The sequence below is a fragment of the Mytilus californianus genome, unplaced genomic scaffold (genome assembly GCF_021869535.1).
Source record: "Mytilus californianus isolate M0D057914Y unplaced genomic scaffold, xbMytCali1.0.p SCAF_8, whole genome shotgun sequence".
Taxonomy (NCBI): Eukaryota; Metazoa; Mollusca; class Bivalvia; order Mytilida; family Mytilidae; genus Mytilus; species Mytilus californianus.
The window spans coordinates 21,594,249-21,608,537 of record NW_026262734.1 but is presented as its reverse complement, the minus strand read 5'-3'; the positions used below and the strand labels follow the sequence as shown (position 1 = coordinate 21,608,537).

Sequence of the window (14,289 nt, the reverse complement as noted above, 5' to 3'; positions counted from 1 at the left end):
ACAATTGCCCCTTCCGCATGGTTTATAACCTCCTATTTTCGATACCTCCTGTTTAAATACTTTGGATGTTACTAGAATATCTTTGAGGTTTTTGGGTCTGCGGTAAGCCATGACGGGAGGTGATGGAAAAATCTTTTTTAAGGAAGAATCATTTTCAATAAGACGCCAGTGTTTGTGGACAATAGATGAAAGATTTGTCAGGTCAGGATGAAAGCTAACAACAAACGGGATTTTATTTGTCTGGGCCGTCTTTTCTTTGTATTCAAGTAGGTTTGTTCGGTCTTTTCTTTTGATTTACCAAAAGCTTCTGATATATTTTTGTTCTTATAACCTCTTGATTTAAGTTGCTGTCTGAGTTGTCCCAAACGGTGGTTTAATTTTGATTCCGATGAACAAATCCGTTTTAACCTGATGGATTGGCTGTACGGAATGCTCCGGGAACAGTGTTTAGGGTGACAACTCTTCGGAGAGAGAAATTGGTGTTTATCAGTTTTTTTGGTGTGAAGGCTCCGTTCTTCAAAGTTATGGTGGTGTCGAGAAACGCAATTCTCTCATTTGAAACTTCAGATGTGAACTTTATAGATTGATGAAAGTTATTACAGAAATCGAGAAATACTTGCAGACGTTCTGCAGTTTCGTTCCATTTGATGTCGATGTCATCAATATAACGGAGTCAAGACAAGGGTTTGTATGGTACACTCGAAAGGATATGTTCTTCGAGACTCCCCATGAAAATGTTGGCAAAAGAAGGTGCCATTTTGGTTCCCATACTGGTACCGTCAATCTGCAAGTAGTGCTGGTCGTTGAATACAAAATTGTTGTTTTCGAGCACTAGTCTCAGCAACTGAACCAGACAGTCTGTTGGGGGATGTTTATCCTTACGATTGTTCCATACTTGTTCACAAGCGACTACTCCTTCATTTTTTGGAATATTGGTGTATAAAGAAGACACATCCATCGATACCAAAATTGTGTTGTTTGGTAAGGAATTTAACGAATCCATTTTCTTCAAATAATCTGTTGTATCTTGAATGTAGGATGGCATTGTTCTAACATGTGGTCTAAGATGGTAATCAACGAATTCAGATATTTTTTCTGTTGGATGGCCATTGGCAGATACTATCGGTCTTCCCGGAATCCCTTCTTTATGAAGTTTTGGGAGCAAGTAAAATCGACCGGCTGTGCAGGTTTCATCAGCGCGTAGATAGTCGTACCTGATGTAACAAAATGGATCTTAAATATTAATTTAGTATCAAACAGAAAACAATAAACTTGCGGAAAAGATGGTATACCGCAAACAAAAGGTGCCAAAATTAGTACACCATATCCGGATTTCGACAATTAATGTCTCTTCAGTGATGTTAGGAATCGAAACGGTATTTGGAAGGCCATATAATTTACCTCAATTTAGGATAGACTCTTGAATTTTGAAGAGTCGAAATAGGATGAACGGATCATATAAACCCGAAGGCAAATATAATACAAGCCCAAACGAAAAAATATAAACAAGTCTAAATTGAAAACACCGTTCAAACCTATGATTGCGTTGAATAAAAACCGCAATTTTTATACATGTGCATGCAAAACAAATTTCTTGGTGAAGGAGTCCAAATACAGCACAAACAACATTTTCCAAAAGACCAAAAAAGTGACAAAGTATATTTTAACAAAACGCATTTGACTAGCAGGTCGAACAACTGATCTTCTTAAAACCTGCTGACTGCCATTGGCGATTGCCAAATAAAATGATCACCTGATGTAACAAAATGGATCTTAAATATTAATTTAGTATCAAACAGAAAACAATAAACTTGCGGAAAAGATGGTATACCGCAAACAAAAGGTGCCAAAATTAGTACACCATATCCGGATTTCGACAATTAATGTCTCTTCAGTGATGTTAGGAATCGAAACGGTATTTGGAAGGCCATATAATTTACCTCAATTTAGGATAGACTCTTGAATTTTGAAGAGTCGAAATAGGATGAACGGATCATATAAACCCGAAGGCAAATATAATACAAGCCCAAACGAAAAAATATAAACAAGTCTAAATTGAAAACACCGTTCAAACCTATGATTGCGTTGAATAAAAACCGCAATTTTTATACGTGTGCATGCAAAACAAATTTCTTGGTAAAGGGGTCTAAATACAGCACAAACAACATTTTCCAAAAGACCAAAAAAGTGACAAAGTATATTTAAACAAAACGCATTTGACTAGCAGGTCGAACAACTGATCTTCTTAAAACCTGCTGACTGCCATTGGCGATTGCCAAATAAAATGATCACCTGATGTAACAAAATGGATCTTAAATATTAATTTAGTATCAAACAGAAAACAATAAACTTGCGGAAAAGATGGTATACCGCAAACAAAAGGTGCCAAAATTAGTACACCATATCCGGATTTCGACAATTAATGTCTCTTCAGTGATGTTAGGAATCGAAACGGTATTTGGAAGGCCATATAATTTACCTCAATTTAGGATAGACTCTTGAATTTTGAAGAGTCGAAATAGGATGAAAGGATCATATAAACCCTAAGGCAAATATAATACAAGCCCAAACGAAAAAATATAAACAAGTCTAAATTGAAAACACCGTTCAAACCTATGATTGCGTTGAATAAAAACCGCAATTTTTATACGTGTGCATGCAAAACAAATTTCTTGGTAAAGGGGTCTAAATACAGCACAAACAACATTTTCCAAAAGACCAAAAAAGTGACAAAGTATATTTTAACAAAACGCATTTGACTAGCAGGTCGAACCACTGATCTTCTTAAAACCTGCTGACTGCCATTGGCGATTGCCAAATAAAATGATCACCTGATGTAACAAAATGGATCTTAAATATATATATATATATATATATTCTAACATGTACTTTGCTCGTATTTGAAGTGACGTTTTAGATTTCAACGAATTTTAGTTTAAATCTAACACTGGTTAATTGTTAATTCAGGGGTTTCGATTGTTACCATGACTTACTTAATTCTTTCAGATACAAAAATTTGGTTTTGAAGTTTGGCTGTACCTCTTGAATTCTTATTTAGAACAAAACATCCTCATTTTACGGCATTGCTGTTTTAAAGCTCGTAAATATAGAAACGATCCATATCAACTCACTGATCCTTTGAATAATGTACACTTATTCTTAAAGGTTATCTATATACCACCGTAGTAAGATCTACAAATATTTGTTTTTATCTATACTAACATCGATTTTGTTTCAGCTAAATTAAAACATAACTGAATATGCATTGCTATACATTTATGAAAACTTATGGTCCTAAATCTTGTTAATATTTAAGAATTGAATGCTTCTTTTTGTAAATTTATTGGGGTGTAAAAGCGTTGACCGAAGTACATTTTGTTTCCGCGCTTCATTCTAAAAATTTACGCACGGTCAACGCTTTTACAACCCTATAAAATTACTAAAAGGAGCATTCAATACTTATAATAATTACATTTTTTTGCTAGGATCATGAAAACACGATTTCTATCAAGTTTTTCTTTTATTTACCTGTGCACTTTATTGTGGAAGCTCGTGTCGTCATGAATGTTACATTTCATTTTGAAATGAAGGTTAATTTCAGAATGACGTGATATTGCTGTTAGCCAATCAAAATATTCTATTTCAATGAAACATACATGTAATGTAATTATAATATACTTATATTTTGGCTTCAAGTCATGGGTTTTCTCATACTATTTATAACGTCTTTACACTAAATCCGTTGATTAGGCACTGAGTGATACTTAAGTCTGGCAGAACATAAGAACATGATTTATTTATTAGTTGTTATTAGCTATTTTTCAGTAACTTAAAGTATTCTTTGATCGGTACTTTGTGTCTTTTGTCTTTATGTTAGTTATTTTCGTGTCGATCTGATGAAGTCATTACCACAACAGCGGTCAACAGCCTAATCATCTCCGATCAGGACAGTCAACGGATAGTACGTCCACGACTGGCACGTTCAATTAAACCTTATTTTTTGGGTTTCGTGTCGATCTGATGAAGTCATTTCCAACTGATTTTTACAGTTTGTTCTTATGTTGTACTGTTACATGTTATCCCAGATTGAAATACATTTTTAATTTGTTAAGACGAATATAAAACAACATTAAAGTGGATATGGAGTTTGTGATTTCCTAATAACAAGCTTAAGCGTTCATGAAAAAAATCAATTTTACGTCTCCCATTATTGATTGTTATCTTTTAAGAATCACTCATCGAAATTCATCCATATTTTTTTGGGGTATTCTATTTGTAAGCTAATTAGATAGTAGCAGTTATATATGTGAACTTATTGCATACAGTTTAATATTTAAGAAGAAAGAAAAGCTATACAATCCATGTTTTCCATTTATAAATCTGATGTTATATAGTCATGATAGGTTACGTTGTACTAAACTCTATAATATGTTTTACAAGTATGCCTTATTAGGGGGGTTAACTAAACATAGTCTAACGAATTTTAAGGTTTACATTTCTGACCAATATGTATTGCGTAATCTTGGCCTCATTTTCATGGTTCAATGATTATCAAGCTGGGTTATCAATTATTGTGATTGTGTCAAGATTTTAGTTACAATAATTAATACGAAAAATTTACATCTATAGCTCTAGTTTTTTAATATTGTCTGAACATTTCACATACAAAACATCTTGTGAGGCGTACCTGTCTGACGAGAACAACATAAAATTGACCTCATATTGATAGTTCGATCAGAAATCAGCATTAGGTTATTATAAGTCTCTCCGTTATTATAAGGCATATCGTGGTTGTTATTTCACTTCCTTGGTTCATTGATTATCGCATATTTATTAGTTAGAAATATAGTCTATGGAGGAATATTCGGAAGCTAAATTATTGTTCATTCGGAACACCTATTCGTCGTATCTGTATTAGCTTCCTGCAATTAAGAGCACCTCCATACGGTGAATCTAAGATATTTAAAACATGGCAATAAAGAATTTTCGAAGATCGCTAATTCACTTATCTGATATATGATAATAAACAATCTATAGATCCTTTTCAAACATGTATATTTATTGTAAAGCTACATTCTATGCATAGCAAGGGTTTACTGACTTGAGCAAAGTTGACAGTTGTACCCTTTGATAAACAAGTGAAAGTTAAATGGTCAAGATTTAATTATAACGACCTATGGTATCAAACATCTGTGTCTAGATATTCACAGAGAGATATTTTAAAATAGTGATGTGGTCTCTACATAATGAGTTATACTGGGCTTTGGGATTTGATTTGTAACAAAAAAATCATTATGCACACTTGTCATTTTGACAAATCAGATAAAAAAAATCTGTTTCAAATGAAAATAAAACAAGTAAAATAAAGACTGCTCGTTAATATACATTTTTACTACTTTTACTGTTTCTGTTTTACAGTATTCTCTATCAATTAAGTTATCTTGTAAGTTAATTAAATGTTTATTTAATTCATTGATGTCACTATTATTTCAGTGACCGCTGCAGAAAGTCTTGACTCGTTCAAGAGACTACTGCATGCACATTAAATTTCAAGTCCCATGTTTTTATTTGCACCATGTATAAATGTTATGTACAGCACAAATTATTTCCTTTCTGTTAAAATTATTTTTGGACTTGTTCAGTAGGCAAGCGCACACCAAACAGTGACAGGATAGTCAACCAAATGACGGTGGTCACTTAGTGGTAGAAGTAGAAATTTCTTATATTATTCACACACTGTAATGCTCTTAATTTATGTGTATTTTGGATGTGCACTAGTGATTGGTAAATATTGATACGTTTCTGTGTTTTTAATATATGTGACTTATCATCAAGAATTTCATTATTATGGAATCGTTCACTTTTGTACACTTCGGTATCTAAATAGAGGGTGGTAAAAGGGAGGGTCTGAACACGGAAACACGTGAAATAACAAATCGCAAAAACGTTGCACGGAAAAAAAAACACTCTGGAAAAACGAAGCCAAGGAATAAAATCGTAAATATTAAGGAAAAAAATACCACATCGAACCAAACACGAGAAAACGAGAAATAAAACGTCGAAACACGGAAGCACGTGAAATTAAAAGGCAGAAAACGTTGCACGAAAATAACCCTTTACCACCCTCTAATTTAACAAATGCAGTTAAATCTATTTTGTTGTGAATCTTAAAAGTATATTCTCCTGTGTGTCAATAAATTCTAATGCATTGATAACAGTTTCTTCTAAATTATCAATGATCATATTTGTGTACATTGACGTACATCACAGGCAATAAGAATGCATACTTTTTTTTACCTCGTGTGACTCTATTTTATTAATGAAATTTTTTGTATCTTGAATGTAAAAGTTATGCCTCTTCAATAATTGAATGTTTGATGTGTACTAATTGATAATTTAGTCTTAGATGCATGACTTTTTTAATTAGTTGTTAGTGGCTTTGAACTAGCTGTCAGTAACTGCGAGTACTCTCAGATCTGTACTTAGTGTCTATTTGTTGTTGGGATATACAAGTACCCGGCCACGTCCACTCTGTGTAGTATTTCTGTTTGTATCCATCTGATGAGTTAAGCCTTTTTCAACTGATTTTTATAGTTCGTTCTTATGTTGTACTGTTACACCACTGTCCCGGGTTAGGGGGAGGGTTGGGATCCCGCTAACATGTTTAACCCCGCCACATTATGTATGTATGTGCCTGTCCCAAGTCAGGAGCCTGTAATTCAGTGGTTGTCGTTTGTTGATGTGTTACATATTTGTTTTTCGTTCATTTTTTGTACATAAATTAGGCCGTTAGTTTTCTCGTTTGAATTGTTTTACATTTGTCATTTCGGGGCCTTTTATAGCTGACTATGCGGCATGGGCTTTGCTCATTGTTGAAGGTCGTAGGGTGACCTATAGTTGTTGATTTCTGTGTCATTTGGTCTCTTGTGGAGAGTTGTCTCATTGGCAATCATACCACATCTTCTTTTTTATATTTATAATTAGATCAAGTAAGTATCTCTCGCGGGAGAGTTACACTTATTGATGATTGGTCGGTAACGAACATTAATGTGTCCTGCTAGCTGACCAAATCGCAATGCCTCATTACTTATTTCTAGATTAATTTTATGAATTTTTGGAAGAAGATACATGTGTCCTCCATGTTTTGAATTATTATTATTTTTTAAGAAATTATGCGTCTGGGAATCTTTTTTTTTTCTCTCCTTGCTTTATATTTAACACTTCTCTCAACATGCCAAAATTGTAATGATTTACAATAAAAAGAAAATATTATCCTCCACATACATGGCCAAGATAACACTGATATATAATTTCTTATTCATTTGAATTAATAATTAGAATAAAAAAAGTTCTAAGGTTCACGTATTGTCTTTTTTTTTAAAGCAACTTGTTTTGTCATTAAATCAGATGTGCAGTCTCGTATGTGATAGGTCCCTTTCTCCTTCATCTTTCTGTAACTTCCTCCTGTGGTTAAGAGCACATCAATTGCTTGATTTTATATTTAGTTCATTGAATCTTAGTAACATATACATAAGATTGAGAATGGAAACGGGGAGTGTGTCAAAAAGAGACAAAAACCCGACCAAAGAGCTACATGTTCATCTGTCCTTAATTTTATTTTTAGAATGAATTGGTCCACATGAAGTGTTAATTTGTTATATGGTCAGTTTCTCTGTTACAAATTAAATAATTGTCCAACTTTTATTCAGGTTATAATTTAATTGTAAGGTTTACATGAGACTACTATTACACAATGAATATTGCTTCACGCAGTCAATAACAAAACAAAAAACGTTTATCATATTTCCAAGATTTTAATTTCATATTTTTCCGGGAAAAGCATTCGAAATGTACAAATATACACTTCCTGTTTCAAATATACAAATACTATATTAAAAGCAAGATAATGGGGAATGAACACAAACTTTAATTGATTTGCTCAGGTTAAGAGTTTTGAAATTTGACTTATTATTTCAAGCAGATTACTGATAATTCTAACCTAAATTATTGTGTAACAGGAGGGTCGGGTGGCTATGCGTCATCGTCCCCTCGTTTTGATTGAACGTACGTGTCCGGCTCATCCGGACAAAGGTTCGTTCCACTGGGACTGAGATCTGGCAAATGAGATAAATAACAGATGTTCAGATACTTAAATATTCTAAATAAAATATATTATACATGAATGATGAAGCCAAAACATAATTTAGGTAAATAAAATCCACAGTCAAAGAGTGCGGAGCTATTTCAGCTCCTCCTGGTCTAATTCAGACCCAGTACAAAATGTTTCTTTGATAAGTCTATTCTTTTCACAAGTACATCATATTTCATTTAAATATTCAATTCATTATTCCGCTCTTCCACAGTGATATTGTTCATTTTGCGTCATGCAATATTCTTGCCAAGGGAGATTATTTCAGCATCTCCGTTACAATTGATTGATTACAGATAATATGTACTGAATCATAAAGTGAAAATATAGCCTACATTTGAATATCTTTATTTATACAGATTTCAATTAATTGTTTGTCTTAAATTTTCTTTTGAAAATAATAGAGGAAAAGTTCGTTATTGACTATTTTTACTTTTGCTGTTCAGGAATTATGATCATTAAAATATTGGAAAATAACAATATAATGATCGGACAGGCACATACATAACGTGTCAGGTCAAACAACCTTAGATTAAGTGCCATAAATTAGAATATGTCAATTTCATTTGTATTAGCAGCCCTCTTAATCACCTTCAAAATACAGAAAACCCGCTTTTCTGTCAAGTTGACAGCTCATTTCTTGCTTATTGTCCTTTATGGATCTTTTTAAGGAAACGTGAAGTAAAATACCTTCTTTTTTACTCCTCTTGTTCCATATTCTTGTTGTAACATAAGTGGCAATGATGACTAAAGCCATGATTGTAACATGTTTATATTTGAAGAATATTTCAATATAGATGCTGTCTACAAAAATGTAAATTTATAAATATTTTAATTAAGTATAAAACCAAATACCTAAAGTAAGCTGTCATATGAAAAGAAGTACATATTTTATGTAAACAACAGTGATGATATTATTATTATAACATGTGAATTTTATTTTATTTTGTAGCAACATAATATTTCAAACAGAAAGTAACGAAAAGTTAGTGTGCAATATTAGATCAATTTACTCATCATATATATCAGGATTAAAATTGTGTACGTCAGACGCGCGTTTCGTCTAAAAAAGACTCATCATTGAGACTCGAGTTAAAGATGTAAAAAAGAACAAATAAAGTACGAATTTGAAGAGCATTGAGAACATAAAATTTCGAAAGGTTCTGCCAAAAAAAGCTAATGTAATCTATTCCTGGAGTAGAATATCCTTAGTATTTCGAAAAAATTCAATAAGATACAATTGTATTCATGAATTAATCTCTATTTTGAAAGTTATTCCTGGAAATATCAATAAAATATTTTTTTTTTTTGTATTTATATATTGCGTGATTACAATACGATAGCTGTAATATTACAAACAGATCAAATGTCATATCTATATAATGCACAGATGTGAACATGAAAAATATCCCAACTACTTCTGACTGAGTCAAATTTGGTGACCATGTTATATCTTTTTATCGTATCTCTTATTATGGTGGTGTATGTGGATAGTGAGGAATGTACAAGGAAAGTTACAGAGTTGCAATCAAGTGAGAGAAAATTGAGAAACGAATTGGTCCGTCTGCAAAATGTGTTTCTAAAACGTCTTGCCAGAACTGATAAAGAAAGTAAGTACAATGGAAACATGGCGAATTAAACAAGGAAAGTAACAAAAGACAAAAGCCGAAATGAAAAAAACTTCTTCATTATAAACAAATTATTAAAAACAAACTGAAGACTGAATAGCAAGAAGTACAAGTGAATATTGAATATATGAGATTTTGAAACACATAACAAAAACATATAGTTAACCGAAATGGACAGACATGCTCCATCATAGACCAATTCTTACACATTTAACACGTCCTTAAAGATGTAGATATACATGTAAGGATTGCCATTGATCTTCCATTGTTATAAGTTTGATTAAATCATGGACAAGAAAACAGATAGAAATCGAAGATAATTCATACCTTAAAAAACAAGACAAATTGTATTCATACGTAAGGCCAAACAAGGCTTTTATCGCACCTTTTCCTTAACAGGAATATATAAACTGCTGAGAAAATTTTCACCCTAGTAGGTTCGGCAACAATTATTTCTACATGTTACATGATCTGGAAATTTAACATATTCCTTTTAAAATGTGTCTATCAAGCGTTGAACAGAGAATCTTATTGTCCTTATTTTAAGACCTGTCCTAGACATAGAATAAAAACATGTGATTGCATATAAAGTGTTTACCGTTATCCTTACCACTATCTAAAACAATTAATGTTCATTAAATGAAATAAAATTATAATGCTCTATTTGTTATAGATTTGGAGGATAAGAGAGCTTTTATAGGATTTTCAGCATACATGTCTCAAGGTTTTGTGGATGGCCATAGTAAATCTTTGTCTCAGGGTAAAACACTGATCTTTGACATGACAGAAACCAACACTGCTGGTGTCTACAACACGAATACGGGTACCTTCAAAGCACCATCTAGCGGAATGTATGCATTTACCTGGACAATCTGTGTAGACAGTTTTACAAATGACGATGGTTATGGAGAATTCGGGGCAGAGTTGGTTGTTGATGGAAATATTTGTGGAAAAATACATGCAGACACAGAAGTACGCAGTGATGACCAATGTTCTACTGGATTTATTATTAAATACATTAGAGAAGGTGGCGCTGCTCGTTTGAGAAACATCTACACACACCAAGGTCGTCTTCTAAGCAACGAAAATCGAACACGTACAACATTTTCAGGATGGAAACTAAATTAGTTAATCTTATACCTAGCTAAATTAACATCGCAAAATTATATCTTTTTCTCGTTTTTTTCAATTATTCGTTAAACTAAAATAGCTGAATGAAACTATTATACTAACACTATACGTCACTTCCGCCATAAAACATAAATCCAAATTGATAGTTTAAGTAAATACCGGCTAGTGTCCTAATCACGTGCTGCTATGTTGTATGTATTTGGGGATGTCTTATATAAACTGAATGTAAGTCATCATGGAAATCAGTGTACTATCATGATTTCCTAAATAGAGGGTTACTTCTATATTCAAGAAATCTATTGAATTAAAGGTTTTAAATGAAAGTTCAGTTGTAGTCATCTCTTCGTAAGTACTGACGCCATCATGATTGGTTTGACCGTTATTGCATATCTATGTCACAGATGACCATGGATATGTTCTGATTGTAGTAACCACAATATCAATCCCGTCATCTTTTCCTCGATCATGACATTACCTGATGTTAGTTATCAGCTTATTTCCCTTGTAATTTGTTAACACGATGGGTGCTTCTGATGTAGCAGAAACTACTAACCCTTCCAGAACACCCAATCTCATACCTGGTTTTTGTTATGGCTCAATTTTTATATTTCTTTGTAGTGTTTTGTTATTGTTGTTAGCCTTATCGTTGTTTTTCTTTCCATTGTTTTGGGTCTTCTTGGACTTGGGATTTGTATTTTTGGGTCTTTGTTTTGGGTCTTCTTGGACTTGGGATTTTGTATTTTCACCTTTGGTATCTTTTCTCCTTCAGAATTAACGTTTATCACATATATTCCATGCATATTCAGTATGGGAAAGTACTAGACCAAATTAACAAGTCAAACAATGGGTGGGTCGACTATGATTAAGGGCAGAGAAGTTGGACTATTACTGGAGAATGAGGCCATGTTATATAGGGAACAAGACCTGTGCTGACGGGGCTTCCGTTCGACTTTGTGGTGATTGAATATTATGCTTAACGAACGTCCAGTGGCTTATAGTTCGAGAATATTCAGAACGAGAATAAACAAACAATATAAAAATAAAAAGATGTGGTATGATTGCCTATAAGACAACTCTCCACAAGAGACCAAATGACACAGAAATTAACAACTATAGGTCACCGTACGGCCTTCAACAATGAGCAAACCCCATACCGCATAGTCAGCTATAAAATGCCCCGAAATGACAAATGTAAAACAATTCAAACGAAAAAACTAACGGCCTAATTTATGTACAAAATGATGAACGCAAATCAAATATGATACACAGAAACAAACGACCAGGCTCCTGACATGGGACAGGCACATACAGAATGTGGCGGGGTTAAACATGTTAGCGGGCGCCCAACCCTCCCTCTAACCTGGGACAGTGGTGTAACAATACAACATAAGAATAAACTATAAAAATCAGTTGAAAAAGGCTTAACTCATCAGATGGATATAAATAGAAATACTTCTAACAAAAACACAGAGTGGACGTGGCAGAGTACTTATACATCCCCAGACACTAAGTACAGATCTGAGAGTACTCGCAGTTACTGACAGCTAGTTCAATACCAATAACAACTAATAAAAAAATTATGCACCTACGACTAAAATATCAATCAGTACACATCCAACATCCAATGGATTTAGTGTAAAAATGACATTAACAGTCCAGTAAATATGTTTATTCTTTGAAATATGTCAACCGGGAAGAAAGACAAAAAATTTGGATTGGAACTGGAAAAAAGAGCGTACGTTAGATTATTGAGAAATGTAGTAACATCGACATGACTGCCTATCCACCCGCGATAAATCTATTATACAACTATTCTAATAGTATGGTCAGCCCTCAACAAAAGAGACATGTTTAAAAAAAGTATTGATCGTAACTGTGTTTTAATATTGATGTTTAGCAGGCATTCTTTCAGATTGACATATGCAAAACACAAATGCACTCTATTTCTTTATAGTTTAAGCAGTTAGTTTTTTATATAAATTACCCAAAATTATTACCTTACTTGTAAGGTGCTGTTAAACACTGTCCCGAGTAAGGGGAGTAATGTGAGCTCAAAAACATGTGTAATTCATTGGTTGTCGTTTGTTGCTGTCTGTAATATTTGTTTTTCGTTAATTGTTGTGTCATAAAACAGGCCGTTCGTTGATTTTCTCGTTTGAATTGTATCACATTTTGTAATGTCGGGCTTTTCACAGCGGATTATACAGTATAGGTTTTACTTATTGTTGAAGGCCGTACCGGTGACCTATGGTTGCTAACATCTACGTCATTTGGGCTGTGTTTGATACTTGTCCCATTGGCACCCATATCACATCTAATTATTTTCATATTCGGAAATAAACTTGAAAAATTTAAGAAAATGTTTGAAATCCTGTGATGACAAATCGTTATTCTTGATGATGATGATGGATGGCTGCTTAATGTCCAGCGGCAAATTAATATGCATATCCAGGACGAGACCATACAATATGAATATTTACCCTGCTTTGTACTAGACCGACACGCTGAACCTGATTTTTTAACGTGCTAGTTCACAAGGTAACAGTCCGCCGACACATTATTCTGACTCCGGGCCGACCAGTCTTTGCTCTTTCTCCTTAATGCCGCGTGCTTAGCGGAGAAGCAGCAAATACCAATTTTAAAGTCTTTGGTTAAATTTGACATGGGCCGGGGTTCGAACCCACGAATTCCCGCACTCGAGGCGAACACGCTTTTTTTTATCGAACACGTTACCACGAGACCACCGAGGCGTTTCGTTATTCTTGATATTCAATAAAGTATAATCATTGGAACAAAGTCGTTAAATTTGTATTTGAATTTAGAAAATTCTATAAGTATTTTTTTTTTATTTTTTTTTCTCTCGACGTTACATCTCCTCTGATTCTACTGTTTGTTTTTGTCTCCATCAATAAAAGAAGACTTATGATGTCTGGACTCACACCGATGGCTATCTAAAAGCAATTCATTTACAACAAATTCAATAAACAAGCAGTCGTCTTTTCTTTTGCTTCCATCTGATACATTTTTATTTAATTATTGTTTAATTTTTTTATCTAAATTCTGATAATTGCAATAAAAGCGGTGTACCTTTTGGGTATTGGTTATTTTCTAGTATTTCGTATGTACATTTATCATTTTGTAAAATATGTCGATGTTTCTCAAATATACGGTAAGCCGTTTATGATTGTTTTGTATGTCTATAGAAACTTTTTTTCATTAATTTAGTCTTTTTGCGTAATTTGTATTGAATAAAAAGTTTTGTGAGATTGTCAGAGTGTAAGAGCTCATATTTAAAAATGATATGCCCCAAATATGTTTTTCGTGTATTTCTACCTGGTTATATCGATCGATAATTTAAAAGGGTCAAGACACATTTACATT

General features: G+C 33.3%; 1 protein-coding gene across 1 annotated transcript; it reads left to right on the top strand.

The window, feature by feature from the left end:
* Positions 1–9,566: 9,566 nt before the first annotated feature.
* Positions 9,567–10,943, top strand: LOC127710830 (uncharacterized). The gene is made up of 2 exons (XM_052216792.1): positions 9,567–9,759; positions 10,451–10,943. The coding sequence occupies exons 1-2, from the start codon at positions 9,594–9,596 to the stop codon at positions 10,903–10,905; spliced, it is 621 nt and encodes a 206-aa protein (XP_052072752.1). The 5' UTR covers positions 9,567–9,593; the 3' UTR covers positions 10,906–10,943.
* Positions 10,944–14,289: the final 3,346 nt, after the last annotated feature.

Coding starts and splice junctions, on each gene's coding strand:
- LOC127710830 (XM_052216792.1), top strand. CDS start 9,594: ATGTTATATCTTTTTATCGTATCTCTTATTATGGTGGTGTATGTGGAT. Junction 9,760..10,450: donor TGCCAGAACTGATAAAGAAA/GTAAGTACAATG, acceptor TATTTGTTATAG/ATTTGGAGGATAAGAGAGCT.